At 43.5% G+C, this 17,591-nt stretch overlaps 1 protein-coding gene and 1 pseudogene across 2 annotated transcripts in view; one reads left to right on the forward strand and one right to left on the reverse strand.

Annotated features, from left to right (window-relative positions):
* Positions 1-17,591, forward strand: part of MINDY4 (MINDY lysine 48 deubiquitinase 4) — a 164,126-nt gene that overhangs the window by 41,872 nt on the left and 104,663 nt on the right. For both annotated transcript variants that reach the window (XM_060107468.1, XM_060107469.1), the window contains exons 3-4: positions 11,563-11,798; positions 16,207-16,453. In XM_060107468.1, the coding sequence (XP_059963451.1) occupies positions 11,563-11,798; positions 16,207-16,453 (483 nt within the window). The remainder of the gene's footprint in view (positions 1-11,562; positions 11,799-16,206; positions 16,454-17,591) is intronic.
* Positions 12,978-13,538, reverse strand: LOC132496262 (ATP synthase-coupling factor 6, mitochondrial-like; annotated as a pseudogene).

Here is a 17,591-nt window from a genome sequence, read left to right on the forward strand (position 1 = left end):
ACATTGCTGGAAAATGGCAGAGCTGAAATTTTGGACAGGGTCACTCTTACTGCAAAGCCCACACTCGTGACCACTGCACTGCCAGGAGAGTGCATGCTACCTGGGAGCTACCATCCCACACCGCCACCCCTTGGTAGGGCATTCCTGTGTAGAGTGCTCAGGGAAAACTTGCTTTCTAGACCCTTTTCTTCTCTGACAAGGAAAGGAAGCACTTGTGCCTGCTTCTGATTCCCCTTACCCATACCTCATTCTAGGGCTAATGTGTTTTTTAGACCCAAGACAAATTTAGGATTCTTTCTGTTCTAGATATTTGAAATCATCTTTTTTTGCATGAAGATCTCAGTTGCCTACAGATCAAACAAGAAACACAGGAATCATATGTGTATGTATTCAAGTTGATCAAAATGATATTGGGAGCTTGAGTTATACATAATTTGCCTAAATTATTTTCTCATTAAATAGATAAGCCTTCTAGTTGCTTTAACCGATGTGGACTATATCACTACTGTTTAAAGGCAAAGAAAAGTAAAACTGTCATTTGTTGAACATCCGTTATATGCCTGGCTCTATCACTGTAATGGTTAATTTTATGTGTCAATCTGACGGGGCCACAGGGTACCCACATAATTGAATGAACATTATTCTGGGTGTTTTTCTGATGGTGTTTTCAGATGAAATTAACATTTAAATGTGTGGACTCTAAATAAGGCAGATTGCCCTCCACAGTATGGGTGGGCTTCATCCTTAGCTGAAGGCCTGAAGAGAGCAAAAAGATTGACCCTCCCCTGAGTGGAAGGGAATTCTCTAGCTGACAGCTTTGGACTTTGCATTATCAGCATTCCCTGGTCTCCAGCCGGCCAGCCCACAATGCAGATTTGGACTCACCAGTCTCCATGATTACACAGGCCAGTGCCTTATAATAAATCTCTTTAGCTAAATATACACATACTATTGGTTCTCTTTCTCTGGAGAATCCTGACTAATATAGTCGCATATTTTATTTTATTCTTTAAAAAGTTCTGTGAGATTTAAACATTATTATGCACAGTTAACAGACAAAACAGTGAGGCACAGAGAGACTAAGTACGTGCCTAAGACTACAGAGTTAACCCATGCTTTTCCCCTTCCCCAGGCTGATTCCAGACCCCTGTTTATACTTCCCATTTGCACAGAGCAAAATGTTACCAGTGGCTTAGAAATGTTACCAGTGATACCAGTGTCACTAGTGGTTCCAGACTATAGTGCATCCAGCCCAAACTGTAATACCCATTGAAGGACATGGCACAGCACACACAGACACACAAATCTATTTGCTCTATGCAAATAGAGCTATCAAGGTGGGAGTGTACTTCAGTATTCACAAAAGCTACTTCCTCATCCAATATGCATTTCTCCAATCTGAGAGCCTGCTCCGCACAGCAAAGACAGAGCTCCAGCAAATTTAATTTTTCTCCAATGCTGAAAAACTCCAAGTTTGGAAAACTCTTTCTCATTTCTTGTCAAGGTGCTGGATGTCCTGGGTTAAGTCCAGCCCCTTATGAAACTACTAAAGTAAAAGGGCATCACAGGACACTGGACAGCAAAGCGGTGTCAGGAAGAACTGGGGAGAGGATCAGGTGGTAGACAGGGATAGATTTAGTTGAGGAGTGGGCTGGCCTCGGGTTTTCTGGTGAAAGGTTTTTTCATCCAACATTTATTAAGAACCTGTGCTGTGCCAGGCATGGGAAATCCAAACACAAGTAACACACTGGCTCTGCCTTCGAGTCCATCACCTAGCATATTTCACAAGGCGACAGGGAATTCATTCATCTGTAGAACAAACAGAACAACTACCAACTCTGTGCCAAGCCAGTGTGCTAAGTGCTGGGCATAGAGTGGTGAGTAAATCATGTATTATGTACAGCAGAAAGTAACACAACATTGTAAATCAACTATGCTCCAATAAAAATTAAAAAAAAATAAAAAGGTATAGATGCATACAAAACATCATGTATTATAGACTCCTAACCATAAGTAGGCTCACAGTCTACTGGGCCATTACACCTGGCTTCACAATCCCCAGAGTGGGGAGAGGACCCTGGAGCTCCTCCCAGATCTCCTTTGGTTGGTCTCTTCTGAAACAATGTGCTATGTCTCTCTTTGTAGATTCTGAATTCACTCCCTACCTCAGGAACATTACCCTGTGACTGGGGAGAGATTATTGTATTTTCAATCATACTAAGCTAGTGCTTTGGGGAAAAAATAAGACAGACAGACACTATATTCAGACATGCAACCTCCTCAGCCAGGAAGCAAGGCAGCCAGGTGGAGCAGTGACAGCCATCAGTCTTCCCTAGCCCAACCCAAGAACAAACAATCCTACAATATCAAAACAAGGAAATTGACATTGGTACAATCTACAGAGCTTATTCAGATTTCATCAGTTTTACAATGCACTCGTGTGTGTGAAGGTCCATGTAATTTTATCACATGTATGGATTCGTGTAACTACGACCATGATCACAATATGGAGCTGTCTCATCACCACTAAGGTCCCATATATTGTTCTTTTATAGTCACATCCATTTCCCTGTCATCCTCCCCATCCATAAAAGCTGGCAACCACTAATCTGTTCCCCACTTCTATAATTTTATTATTTCAAGAATGTTACATAAATGCCATCACACATAATGTAACACTCTGAGATTGGTTTTTCCCACTGAGCCAAATTCCCTTGAGATTCATCCACGTTGTTACATGCATTCCTTTTTATTGTTGCATAGTATTTCTGGGTATGGATGTGCCACAGTTGGCTTAATTATCAACCTGCTGAACTACATTTGTGTTGCTTCCAGTTTTCAGCTATTACAAATAAAGTTGCTATGAACATTCACATACAGGATTTTGTGTGGACATTGGTTTTTGTTTCTCTGGGATAAATGCACGAGTGTAATTGCTGGGTCATATGATAATTAGTTTTAAAAGAAACTGACACACTACTTTCCACATGGCTGTATTATTAAAGGTTCCACCATAAACATATAGTGATCCAAACTCTCTGCATCTTCACCAGCATTTGCCATTGTCAATATTCTATTTTATTTTAGGCATTCTGATAGGTGCATATCATATATCATTATGGTTTTAATTGCATTTTCCTTAGTGGCTAATGATATTGAACATTTTTTTCATGTTTTAATTTTCCATTATTATATCTTATTTTGTGAAATGTCTGTTCATGACTTTTATCTATTTTCTATTGGATTTTTAAAAATTTACCATACAGTTTTATCAGTTTGTTAGTATTCTAGTTATGAATCCTTTGGCAGTTATAGAGCTTGCAAATTATCTTCCAGTGATTGGTTATTAAAAGTATATAATTAGTGGGACTTCCCTAGTGACACAGTGGTTAAGAATCTGCCTGCCAATGCAGGGGACACGGGTTCGAGCCCTGGTTTGGGAAGATCCCACATGCCACGGAGCAACTAAGCCCAGGAGCCACAGCTACTGAGCCTGCACTCTAGAGCCTGCGAGCCACAACTACTGTAGCCTGCACGCCTAGAGCCCATGCTCTGCCACAAGAGAAGCCACTGCAATGAGAAGCCCGTGCACCACAACCAAGAGTAGCCCCTGCTCGCCTCAACTAGAGAAAAACCACATGCAGCAACAAAGACCCAACACAGCCAGAAATAATAAATAAATAAATAAATAAATAAATTTATTTTTTAAAAAGTATCTAATTAGGGAAGGCCTTTGGGAATGGTGGAGTTAGGGCCTATGAAAATATTTTCCTTCATAAAAGCCATGAGAACACTGACAAAAATTCTAAATCAACTTTTCGAGAACTCTGGAAATTAACCAGAACACATAAATAACTCTTACAACTTGACGATAAAAAGACAATAACCCACTTAAAAATGGTTAAGTGATTTGAATAGTTATTTCTCTGAAGACTACATAAAAATGGCCAATAAGTACATGAAATGATGCTCAACATTGCTAGTCATTTAGATAATTCAAATCACAACCACAATGAAATTGCAGTAAACACACCCAGTAAAATGGCTACATTTTTTTTAAAAGACAGTAACACGTATTAGTGAGGATGTGATGAAATTGGAATCTTCATACACCAATGGTGGGAATGTAAAATGGTGCAGCCACTTTGGAAAAAAAGTCTGGCAATTCCTCAGAAACCTAAACATAAATTTACCATATGACACAGCAATTCCATTCCTAGGTATATACACAAAAACTTTTTTTTGAAGTATAGTTGATTTATAATGTTTCAGATGTACAGTAGAGTGATTTAGTTTTATATATATATATATATATATATATATATATATAACTTTTTCAGTTATATATATATATAAAACCTTTTCAGATTCTTTTCCATTATAGGTTATTACAACTATATTCAACTATATTGAATATAGTTCCCTGTGCTATACAGTAGGTCCTTGTTGGTTATCTATTTTACATATAGTAGCTTAGAAAAACTTGTACATGAATATTCACAGCAGCATTATTCACAATAACTAAAAAGTGGAAACAACACAAATGTCCACCAACTGATGACTGGATAAACAAAATGTGGTGTATCTATACAATGGAATATTATTAGCCATACAAGGAACAAAGTACAGACATATCTACAACATGAATGAACCTCGAAACGTTATGCTAAGAGAAAGAAGGCAGACAAAAAAGGACACACATTTGTATGAGTCCATTTATATGAAATGTCCAGAGTAGGCAAATTGATAGAGACAGAAAGTAGATTAGTAGTTACCATGAGCTGGGGGAAAGGAAGATTGAGGAGTGACCTTTAATGGGTATGAGGTTTCCTTCTCAGGTGATGAAATATTCTGGAATTAGTGGTGGTGTTTGTACAACTTTGTGAATATAATAAAAACCACTAAATTGTACACTTAATTTTTTTTTACTTTAACATTCATTTAATCAAACTAAAGGAAACACATATGTTAAGAGAGTTTCACTAAGAGTAGTAGAGTAGGTAGGCTCACAGTTTCTCTCTAAAGTCAATAGCTCTTTGGCTTCACAGAAATGATGGGCAGGGCGGGGGGTGGTGTCGATGGATCCTAAACCAGGAGGACAGGTTGCCACGTTAACAGCCCAAATGAGTTCTCGAGGAATTTGGGGGGCTTCAAAATGTGTCCTCTTCATATGCTCATGTAAACAATCTCAAGTATTATGAGCTACAGTTCAACAAAGCCTCTGACAGAATTGGTTACCAGAGATGGGCAAGCCTGGTTGGTCCCACAGAAGGAGCTGGCATCTGGACCATGCTGGCCGTCCCTGACCCCAGGAAAGAGCTGCTCAGTTCTCTGAGCTGCTTTGCAGGGGCAAATGCCCTGGGAAACGCCCCCCTTGGTGGCGGTACAGGAAGGTACAGGCCACATATATGGGGAAAACCACGTCTTGGTTTTCCAGGTTTATTACCTCTAGCTCTTGATTCTGTCTCAGAGAAAGCATCCGGTATTCTGTGCGCTTCCTGAAAATGGCTCTCCCATTCCTGTCCAAGGAGAACAGGCGCAGGCGGAACACGACCTTTCTCCTCCCGTGTAGGCTGACCCCGAGGCTAAGGGACTTTTTCCGTGCGCTGCGCCGGCTAAGGGACTTTTTCCGTGCGCTGCACCGGAAAATGATGCGCTGGTTGGCGTAGCACAGCACCAGGTCCCAGCTGAATTTTAAGCCTTCCAACCGCCAGCTGCACTGCTTGTCCCTGTGGAGCTGGCCCCCGCACCGCATGCTTCTCTCCTGGGGGTTGGACACGTAGACGCCCACGGGCCAGAGATTTCTGGTCTGCTCAGCCCGGAGGGGGCCAAGCCAATGCTCGTTGTACAAGGGACACAACCAAGAGGGAGGGATCAGCGCATCCTGCTGGATGACGTGTGCTGACGTCGGGTCGCACATTATGTAGGCAAGCCGCAGCTGCTGGAACACTGGCACGAAGGCTCTGCCCTGCTCGGTCTCCAGGAAAGGGGTGCCCGCCGAATCCCACCTGTAACTGGCAAACCATGCGTTGGTGTGAGGCAATAGGGCACAGCGCGGGCCCCTCCATGTCGGCTGCAGCTGCAAGAACATCCACATTTTCAGCATGGTGTACACGTCCATCTCCACCCCCATCACCAAGAGCCGTGAAGAGGCAACGACCTCTCGCATAAGATCCAGGCTGACTTCTGGCAATAGCTCCTCACTACACTGGGTCATCACGTTGTCCAGCAGCCACTGAAGACACATGGTCCTGATGTTCTTGAGTCCGTAGCTTTCAGCAGAGTAGTAGTAGCTGCACACGGTCTGGGCACTGACAGTCTCCTTCATGACCTGCCCGCACCGCTGAATCAGCTCATCCAGCTGCAGCATGCTGGCTGTGGCCAGGATGGCGACGACTCGACCCGGTGGGATGAGAATGGAGCCTCGGTACAGGGAACCGAAAGCCTCGTGCAGTGCCTCGCGATCCATGTTCTCGTCAGGCATCTGCAACTCTATAGTATCCATGTTTGTCTCCCGCCAAGTGCCACTGAACATGCTAGCAAAGTACCCTGAGTGGCACAAGTAGACCCTATGCAAGTTCCACTCCTCCCCCAGTGCGCAGATCCGCACGTCGCTGCCTTCTCCTCTCCGGAAGAGTGCCTCATAAATGGACCCTGAACGATCTTTAGCACGTTTCCGGCGGGGCTCTTTTGTGAGCGGCCCCCCTGGGCCTGTCTTCCGCTTGCGGCTCCTCTGACGGGCGGCGGGTCTGGCCTCTTCACTCTCCTTCCCTTCCTCTCTCTCTGCCGCTACTGCCTCCTCAGCCGCCTCCTTCCCCCCACTGGCACCTGGCTCCTCTGGGGCACGCCCCCACCAGTGCCGTGGCATCCGACTGCTTTGTGCTCCCATGGCCTATACCTCAGTGGTGCAGTGGACAAGCTTCCTCTCCAGGCGCCGTTGCCACGGGCACGAGCTCATCCCCGAGTGCTGCCGGGTACTATGACGTTTGCTCTAATGGTCTCTCGAGAGGAAGCCCCGCTAAGCCACACCCACTAGGCCCCACCCCGCCGGGTAAGGGCACTCCGTACCAGGGATTCCACTCTGTTTATCTTTCCCTCCTGGGATGACTGCTCTCAGGCTCCCTTCATAGGATGATGGTGGAACAGAGGCCTTTGTGTGCGAATTTTACCCATTAATTTCAAGAACACAGTTCGCTCTTGCCCATCTAAAACAGTTAGTGATTATTCCTTTATGGAGAATTACATCTTGGTCCCAGCTCTGTCCTCTAGGCACCTTAATTTCCATAATTAACTTCTTTCTTTCTTTCTTTCTTTTTAATTAATTAATTTATTTATTTTTTATTAGTTCCTGCTTTACAACAAAGTGAATCAGTTATACATATACATCTGTTCCCATATCCCTTCCCTCTTGCGTCTCCCTCCCTCCCACTCTTCCTATCCCACCCCTCCAGGAGGTCACAAAGCACCCAGCTGATCTCCCTGTGCTATGCGGCTGCTTCCCACTAGCTATCTACCTTACGTTTGGTAGTGTATGTATGTCCATGCCTCTCTCTCGCTTTGTCACAGCTTACCCTTCCCCCTCCCCATATCCTCAAGTCCATTCTCAAGTAGGTCTGTGTCTTTATTCCTGTTTTACCCCTAGGTTCTTCATGACTTTTTTTCCCTTAAATTCCATATATATGTGCTAGCATACGGTATTTGTCTTTCTCTTTCTGACTTACTTCACTCTGTATGACAGACTCTAGGTCTATCCCCTGAGAAAACCATAATTCAAAAAGAGTCATGTACCAAAATGTTTATTGCAGCTCTACTTACAATAGCCCAAAGATGGAAACAACCTAAGTGTCCATCATCCGAAGAATGGATAAAGAAGATGTGGCACATATATACAATGGAATATTACTCAGCCATAAAAAGAAACGAAATTGAGCTCTCTACTTCTTTATTCCCTTCAAGTAACCAGGAAATACCAGAATTTCTCCTGACCTTCCTTCAGGTTTTTACTGCTTCATTCTAGTCTCCCTTTTGCTGCTAATTAGGAGGTAAGTCATCCACGCAGAATTTGTACAACCCAATCAAATGAGAACGTTCTGTCATCACTGAGAATCTGTATCGTGTAGCTGATGCAAATCCTCCAATAATGAGAAAGTTTCATGTTCTGTATGAAAACAAATTTCCGGTAATTAGCATCCTCTTGTCATCAGTGTGTTCCGGCAGGTTGGCTGAATGGCCTGGGCCAAGGGATTGGCAGCTCTCCAAAGCCTCAGTCTGTTGGGAGTTCAGGCCTCTCAATAGTCTGAAAGGAAATAACTTACGAAAGAGGGAGAATGCTCAGCACTTTTCATTTCACACCATAGGAGTGGCCTAACACTCAGCACCCTCTGTGCAGAAAGCCCCCAAACACTCTCCTGTCATTGTCACTTTCCCATTCAACCTTCTTGGGTCTATTGCGACTTCAATGTTTGACTTGGGAAAGTCTCCTTCCTTCTCTTTGTCTCAACCTTTTCTGTTAATTGAGTAGGGGAGGGCCAGGAGGAACTCTGGATCTACTGGATTTGTATTCTTTGACTGTCTTCACCCCCACCACTACCACCAACACTAAAAAACTCCCCAGGTAACTAAAAGGGGTTCTACACTGAATTCCAGTGTGATGAGGGCAGGTTCCCCACACCAATGAGCATTTCTCAGACACCAGCTGGGCATTCTACAATTCATCTCAATTCTGAAACTACCTACCCGGAGACAGCATCAGATTGCACGGGTTAAGGGTTCCGTCCTACAAGGCTGCCCCACCCCCTTCAGACGGCAGTCACAAGCCCAGGTTGTCACTTGTGCTTCTGACCGACCAGCTATGTATTCGAGGTTCCAATGGCTTCCTCCTTGGGTTTGATTAATGTGCTAGAGTGGCTCACAGAACTCAGAGAAACATTTTATTCACTAGATCACCAGTTTATTATAAACGAATATAACTCAAGAACAGCCAGATGGAAGGAGAAGCATAGGGCAAGGTATGTGGGAAGGGGGGCCACCCTCCCAGCACCTCCAAGTGTTCACCAACCTGGAAGCTCTCTAAACCCAGTCCTTTTGGATTTTTATGGAGGATTCATTACATGGGTATGATTGATTAATTCCTTGGCCATAGATGATTGATTCAACCTCCAGCCCCTCTCTTATCCCCAGAAATCAGGGGGAGTTCCAACTCTCTATTCATGGTTGGTTCCCCTGACAACAAGTCCCCCATCCCCAGCTGCTTTCCAAAAGTCACCTCATTAACATAAACCTAGTTATGGTGCAAAGGGGCTTGTTATAAATAAGAAGACTCATTTCACCTTCATGGCTCTGAAGTGATTTCAGGAGCTGAGGACAAGAGACCAAATTTATGACAAAAGATGCTCACATTGCTCTTATTGTTCATGAAATTCCAAGGGTTTGGGGAACTATGAGCCAGGAACTGTGGACAAAGAACAAATTTATATGAGAAATACATTTTGGTCCACTGAATGACCAAGTATAAATTTCTTATAAGTCACAATATTGCAGTGACTGAGAGAACAGCAACAAAGGGCTTTATTGGCAGGATATTGGGAAGCTTGCAGATGCAATGGGAGGCTGGAGACAAGGCTAGGAAACAGAAAGGAACCAGGACAGAAACAATTTGAGCTTAAACTGCTGCTTGCATGGATGACTTTCAATCGTGTATTTTGTGCTTACATCGCTCTGCTTAAGATTGAAAGTGCTGGGATTTAGAATCTAGTTGTCTCTATTTAGGTCACCTGCTGGCCTCTTGGATTTGGAACAAGGGTAGGGCAGAAGGAGCCTCCAGGAACCCTTTTGACTTCCATTATGGGAAGGCAAGCTTCCTGATCACCTCTGCAAATTCAAATAGCATGATCAAACTATTCCGTTTATTGACCCGTTAACAACAAACAAATATCTTAGCTTCCTACTTTTGTAGCCTGAGAAGCTGGAGTCACATCCTTCCCTTTTCATCTCCTCACTACCTTCCTCCAGCTTTTATCTGCTTGTTCCTTTATTTTTCCTATTGCCAAGGTTGATAAAGTGTATGCTTTATTTTGCAGCCATGCTTAAGTTTTCCAGCTTTTTCTATAGATTAATTTTTTAAAATAAAGTTTAACATTTATTATTTTTATTTATTAACTATTTTGCTTACACGTCAGTCCAGTTGATGTCTCTCTATTTATTTTGGTTGTCTAAAGCTCATTTTCTAGTAGAGTTTTCTAGTAGAGTTCTGCTATGTAGGTCAGGGGAATAGAAAGGGGGAAAGACTGGATACACCTGAGGGTTCCCTCTGTGCCAGGCTCTTTATCAGGCGCTTTACCACTCTGACTGCAAACTCACCACATGCCCCACGCCTGGCCGCAGTTCCAAAGGGCCTGGGTGTTACTGGGCAGGTGGGATGCGGACTGACACATGGTCTAGCCCCTGAGGCCAGCCTGTGGATTGCTGCTTAGATAACTGTGTCTGTACAAGTTACTTAGGAGACTTTCTAAAAGAAATCAAGGTTCTAATCTTGGTGATTCTGGCTTAGTAAGACTCAGCGGGGCCTGAGAATCTGTCTTTTAAAAAAACCTCCAAAGGTAATATTTAGTGCTATCAGGGTAGAGAAATACTGATACTACTTATTTCCAAAGCCTACTACTAAAGAGTTTCATTTTGGACTTCCCTGGTGGTGCAGTGGTTAAGAATCCGCCTGCCAATGCAGGGGACATGAGTTCAAGCCCTCGTCTGGGAAGGTTCCACGTGCTGCGGAGCAAGTAAGCCTGTGCACCACAACTATTGAGCCTGTGCTCTAGAGCCTGCGATCCACAACTACTGAGCCCGTGTGCCTAGAGCCCGTGCTCCACAACAAGAAAAGCCACTGCAATGAGAAGGCCACGCACCACAACAAAGAGTAGCCCCTGCTCACCGCGACTAGAGAAAGCCCGCGCGCAGCAATGAAGACCCAATGCAGCCAAAAATAAATAAATACATAAATTTATTTTTTAAAAAAGTTTCATTTTGTCTTTTTTAAAGATTGGGGTGTAAACTGAGTCAATCCTGACTGCCTCTCTCTGCTCTTGCGCTAACTTTCTGCAGCGTTGTCTCTGTAATTCCTTATGCGCAGTGTTAAATGTAGAGTACATAAACTAAAATCATTCAGGTCCCAAATGTTTATAAAGTTGTAGGGTTAGCAATCATAAAGACTTATTTTTTTTAATAAAAAGATATATATTTTATAAAGTTATTCCCAGGAGAAAAAAACAAGAGGAAATTTGCTCGGGTATTCCTCTGTTCATATCACATTTTGTTACAATTGTTCATTGAATCTCCTGACTCATGCATTGGATGCTAGTTCTTTTAAGGTACTGATTTTTGTCTTCCTCTGTGTTGCTACCTAACACAGTACCTGATATATAATAAGCAGTCAGTGAATGTTTGCTGAGAGAATGTATGGATGAGTAAGAAGCTGATAAACTATGTCAAAGAATTGTGATGGCTGTCTTTCCCACCCTTCCCCAAAGCTGTACATAAAATTAATGATTTTTTTTCTTCTGATGATAGGCAAAGGGAAATCCTTTAAAAACAAACCTTGAACTCATCACCAGATATTTTCTGGATCACTTTGGAAATACTGTTAACAATTTTACTCAAGAGACACCAATCCCTGCACTCTCAATACCAAAGAAAAGTAACAAATTACCATTGAGATGCTCAGAGACCACGCTGGTAAATATATATGACCTTGCAAATGAAGATGCGAGTTGGAGAACATCATTGTCAGAAACAAGCAAAGCCAGGTACCTCTTCTCATTTATACTGTGGATTAGTTTCTTATTTCTGCTATAACAAATTACTGTAAACTCAGTGGCTGTAATAGGGTTCTCCAGAGAAACAAAACCAAAAGGAACCAATAGGATATAAATGTGTATACGTCTAAATATATATGTGCATAAATATATATTTAAATAAAGAGATTTATTTTAAGGAATTGGTCCATGTGGTTGTAGGGCTGGCGAGTCTGAGATCTGTAGAGCAGACTGGCATGTTGGAAGCTCAGGCAGGATTTCTGTGTTACAGTCTGGAGGCAGAATTACTTCTTTGGGAAACCTTTGTTTTTGCTCTTAAGATCTTCAACTGATTGAATGAGGCCCACCTGTATTATCTAGGGTGATGTCCTTTATTTAAAGTCAACTGATTGTAGATATTAATCACAATATGTTAATTAATCACAATATAAAAAATATCTTCACAGCAACATCTAGACTAGTGTTTGACCAAACAACTGGGCACCATAGCCTAGGCAAGCTGACATACAAAATTTAACCATCATGGTGTCCTAAAGCAACACCAATTTATTTATTTTACAGTTCTGAGGTCAGAAGTCCAAAATTGGTCTTACTGGGCTAATGGCAAGGTGTCAGTAGGGCTGGTTCTTTCCAGAGGCTTCAAGGGGAGAATCTGTTTCCTTTCATTCTTCAAGTTCTAGAGGCCGCCTGTATTCCTGGGCTTGTGGCTGGCTGCTTCCTCCATCTTCAAATCACATCACTACAACCCCTGCTTCTGTGTCACATCTCCTACTACTGACTCTCATCCTCCTGTCTCCCTCTAATAAGGACCCCCGTGATTGCATTGGGCCCACACAGTCAATCTAGGATAATGTACCATCTCAAGATTCTTAACATAATCATGTCTGCAACGTCCCTTTCTTTTGTCATGTAAGGTAACATATTCACAGGTTCCAGGGACTAGGTTGTGAACATCTTCAGGAGGCCATCACTCAGCCTCCCATCCTCTGCATTTTCAGAATCCCTGTCATGGAGCACTGTTCTTTTCCTCTGGAAGCCATGGGAATGGACCACTTTGTGATGGAGGATACTTATGATTCAAAATGTTTAATTTAAATTCCATGATTCATAAGGTTCGGGGGCTTCCTTTGCATTTTCCTTTCTTTTTCTTTTTTTTTTCTTTTTTACACCCAACACCATCAAATAATTTATTTGAAATCAGAATTAAAAGAACATATGACAGTTGTGAAATGTATGTTGATTCTGTTACTTCTCATCAGTTGTACAATTAATCTAGGACAAATTACCAGATAAATTTTACATTATTTCTTCAGGACTGTGGTTTCTCGACGACTTCAAACTTGGGATCTTCACATGTGAAGTTAGGGAACGTATTCATGTCTGCTTTACCATACATTTGCTTAAGCTTAAAAAGCTCCCTGTCTAGGTCTTGCTGATACTCTGGGCCAGCATCAACAGGTCCTCCAGATGTCACCATGGTTGATTATCTACCCACTTACTGTCGCTTAGTTCTATATTCTCTAATCTTGTCCAAGAAGAGTTTCTGTACAGGATCAAGTTCCTTATTAAAATGCCACTGCTGTAAAACCGATGTTCCTCCTCAAAGAGACCGAGACTGCAGACTGAATGACAGAGGTCAACCTGAAGAGCCTCTGAAGAATCATGGTGATTCTGTTACCTCCCAGTCACCTTGCACTCGGTCCCGAGCTGCCAGAGCCACCACCACCACCGTTTTACTTCCCCTTTGCATTTTCTTAAAAACAGGAGTAGAGAATTCTAAAAGGCCACTAAACACTGGAGCGATGGAGAAATCTGAAAAATAAGGCCTTTTGGAACTCGGGAAGAAAATGAACTGGCATTCTTGATTGTACCTCTATTATTTGGAAAACAGTTATTTTTTTTCTTCCAGTTTTATTGGTATAGAATTGACATACAGCACTGTATAAGTTTAAGTTGTACAACATAATGATTTGATTTATATATGCCATGAAATGATAACTACAGTAGGTTTGGTGAACATCTATCATCTCATATAGATACAAAAGAAAAGAAAAAGAGAAAAATATTTTCCCTTGTGATGAGAACTCTTAGGATTTCCTCTCTTAACAGCTCTCATGTATAACATACAGCAATGTTCATTATATTGATCATGTGGTACATCACATCCCTAGTGCTTATTTATCTTATAAGTGGGAGTTTACACCTTTGACCACCTTCATCCAATTCCCCCTCCACCTACCCCCTGCTTCTTATAACCACAAGTCTGAGCTCTTTTTGTATTTTGTTTGTTTGTTTGTTTTTGAAGTATAAGTGGCCTACGGCACTATGTTAATTCCTGTTACACAGCATAGTGATTCGATATTTTATACATTACAAAACGGTCAGCGCTGGAGAGCAGTTTTGTTAAGTTACAACCTTAACACACTGCATGTCATCACCAATAGTGAGTCTAACTTCCTGGGAAAGGGTGTTTTCTTCCAGCTCTGTTGAAAAACATTTCCTTTCCTGAGGGTAGCCAAAGCTTAAGGTCTGGGTGTCAAGCTGCTAAAAGATGGGGACCACCAAAAAATTAACTCAAGGCTTAAGATGTGAAAGGAAATGAGGGTGGTATGAAAAAGATGATTCCTCCTTCAAAGACACTGCCTGGCTGGGAAATGAAATTCTTCTGAACCGATAAAAAGCCAGCAATGCAGAGGTTGAAGCTTCTGAGTTCCACCCAGTTACCCAAGCTACAAACTTGGGTGTTATCCTTGACTCCTCCTTGTCTATCTTTTTTTTTTTTTTTTTTTTTTTTTTGCAGTACGCGGGCCTCTCACTGTTGTGGCCTCTCCCGTTGCAGAGCACAGGCTCCAGACGTGCAGGCTCAGCGGCCATGGCTCATGGGCCCAGCCGCTCCACAGCATGTGGAATCCTCCCGGACTGGGGCACGAACCTGCGTCCCCTGCATCGGCAGGCGGACGCTCAACCACTGCGCCACGAGGGAAGCCCTGTCTATCATTTTTGCATCCTTTTGTGTCCTTAATGCTGCTAGACTCTTTCCCCACTTTCTCTGTCTTGCAACAGCGGCCTCCATTCACACTCTCACCTCTTTCCCTGGCTATCTCCCAGGGTCTTTTTCTCTCATCTCCAGGCCCCTGGTCATCTTCTCAAATTCACCCTTGACCTAAGATAGAGTGAGATTTCCACAAAACAAGTCTGGCCATGCTCTTCCCTGCTGAAAGGCCTTCAGACGCTCCCTGTAACTTTTAGGATAAAGTCCACATTCCTTAGGAGAACTTGCAAAGCCTTTTCCACATCAGCAGGTGTCCCGCCCCCCCACCCCCCACCCCAACCAGCTCACCTGAGCATGTCCTGCTTTTACAGGACTCTGTGCTAGTGCCTGGGGCCTTCTCCTGGTTACCTGCTGCCTACTCATTCTTTCAGACTCAGGTTCTGCCTTCTCTGGAAGCCCTTCTAGATTTCTCTGGGTTTGGTTCCGGATCCTTCCTCTGCTTGGCATGTCCCAATCATAGCACACATGAACACTTCTGTCACGCATGACCCAGTGCGTGGTAAGCAGCTTGGCACAGAGTTGATGTCGATGCCTCTTTATGCCAGAGTTCGATAGAGCATTGCCCAGCCTGTGTCGGAAGGGTGCTGGGCTCTCAGTGTCCACAGGTGGGATTCCTCTTTCCCTGGGTCTCTTGCTCCGTCTCTTTCTCATTCTTGTTCTTCCTCACTCCTTGCTTTTGCTCTCAGTCTCTTACCCCTTTTGTTCTCTCTCCCTCTCTTACACACACACACACACACCCTCTTTCTTTCTTACTCTTCCTCTCTTTCAATGCCAAGCAACCCAAGAAAAGAAGCCGTTGGCATGCCTAACTTTACTAAACCTTAACTGGGAACGCCAGGATTTCCAAAGGTCTCTATCCACCACCCTCAATGGTGTGCAGTAACTGGGCTCCACCCCTCTCATGACTATACCATCGTCCCCCCTTATCCATGGGGGATACATTCCAAGATCCCCAGTGGATGCCTGGAACCATGGATAGCACCGAACCCTATATATACCATAACGGGAGGGGGGGACTGTTGTATTGAAGGGCTACAGTTTTCCTTAATCACTGGGGTCTGGGAGAAACAAGGCTGCTCTTCGTATTGAAGATTCAAGGGATCCTATCATCAGTCATCGACTCTGATTTTGTTTCTTGTTTCAGGTCTCATTTTGTAGGCCAGACTCGCCCTGATACAAAAGTATTTTCTTTTCCTTGCCTTTATTGATAAAGCACAGTCTGGTTAGAAGTCATCACAGATTTGTGAATGGGCTTGCTATGGGTGCCTGTGGAATGTGGAATTTATCATCATTGCTAGTGATTCCTTTTGGGGAATCTGTTTTAATGGAAATATCCCTTTTTCGCAGACACGACCATCTTAATGGGGATGTACTTGGTAATTTTGCATCATCCAAAAGGGCCTCCCACAAAAGTAAGGCCTTGCAGACTGTCCCAGGTGACAGCCCTCCCGTGGCTCCTGCTTGGGAGAAGATGGACAAGCTTCAGTCATCAGAGCCTTCCTTGGACACGAAGAGGATGGGAGAGAAGATCAGACCAAAGTCTGGCCTGATTGTCCGAGGCATGATGGCTGGACCCATCGCCAGCTCCCCACAGGTGGGCTTGGTGCTCTTACTATTATTATGAGCATGGAAAGTGAGGACCAGACAGGGCTTAAGGGGCTGCCTGGCTTTATTTGGGGGTACCCCACGAGACAGCTCAAGAAGGGAGGATCTGCGTGGTAGATGGGAAGAACACAGGCCTCTGTTTCCTCCCTAGCTCTACTGTGAGCTCTCTGGGGCCATGGGTAGGCCTCATCACCTCCCCTGCCTTCGGTTTAACTATCTGGTCAACCAGGTGGTTACCAGGTGGATTCCTTTGCAGGGTGAGAACCCAGCTTTATCTTTGACATTCAGGCATGGGGGGACCCATCCAAGTCTAAAGGACATTTTTTTTTTTTTTAACACATGGTAGTGAAAAGGGAAAAAGAAATCCCAATCCTTATAGCTTTGTTTTGTTTTAAAAAAAATTCTAAAAACTTAACACCGATGTTTTATAGTCTCCCTTAAGGAGGGGCCGTGGTAGGGTCCCATCAGGTGGGAGACTAAACCAAAGGAGAGAATGAATGTCAAAGGGGTTTGTAAAACAGAAGAGAAACAGAAAAACAAAGGAAGGTCAAATGCCAAACTCAAAGTAGAGTATCAGTCAAATCAGGGAGCCTCAGCCAACCAAAAATAGGTCATCTGTGTCCACACTGGTCACCTCCACCCTCACGTGTGGCATGTTTACGTGTGGGTGTGGCTGCAGATGCCAGCACTGCTCTCCCAATTCATCTGGAATCAAGGCAGCAAGCAGTGGACCTTCTCCCTGCCTCAGCCTACGTCCTGTGAGATTTTCGGACAAGATCTTTGTTCCTCTTGGCCATGGTCTCGTTTGTTAGACCAGGTGTCTAAGATCCCTTCGAGATCTGGAATTTCATGGCTCAGTGATGGTCATGCAGTTGGGAAAGGGAAAAGTATTTTAATAGTCTTTTCAGAAAACTAGGGGTATTTTTAAATATTACACCAAACCTAGACAAGTTGAGAATTACGTTTTATTTGACAGACTTTCTGAGGACTTAAGCCTGGAAGACAGCCTCTCAGATAATGCTGAGGGACTGCTCTGAAGAGGTAAGGGAGGAGCCAGGATATACAGGAGTTTTTGCAAGAAACCAGCTAGTAGGAACAATCAAAAGGTTACTGTTAATTAAAGAAAA

Source organism: Mesoplodon densirostris, chromosome 9 (assembly GCF_025265405.1).
Source record: "Mesoplodon densirostris isolate mMesDen1 chromosome 9, mMesDen1 primary haplotype, whole genome shotgun sequence".
Taxonomy (NCBI): domain Eukaryota; kingdom Metazoa; phylum Chordata; class Mammalia; order Artiodactyla; family Ziphiidae; genus Mesoplodon; species Mesoplodon densirostris.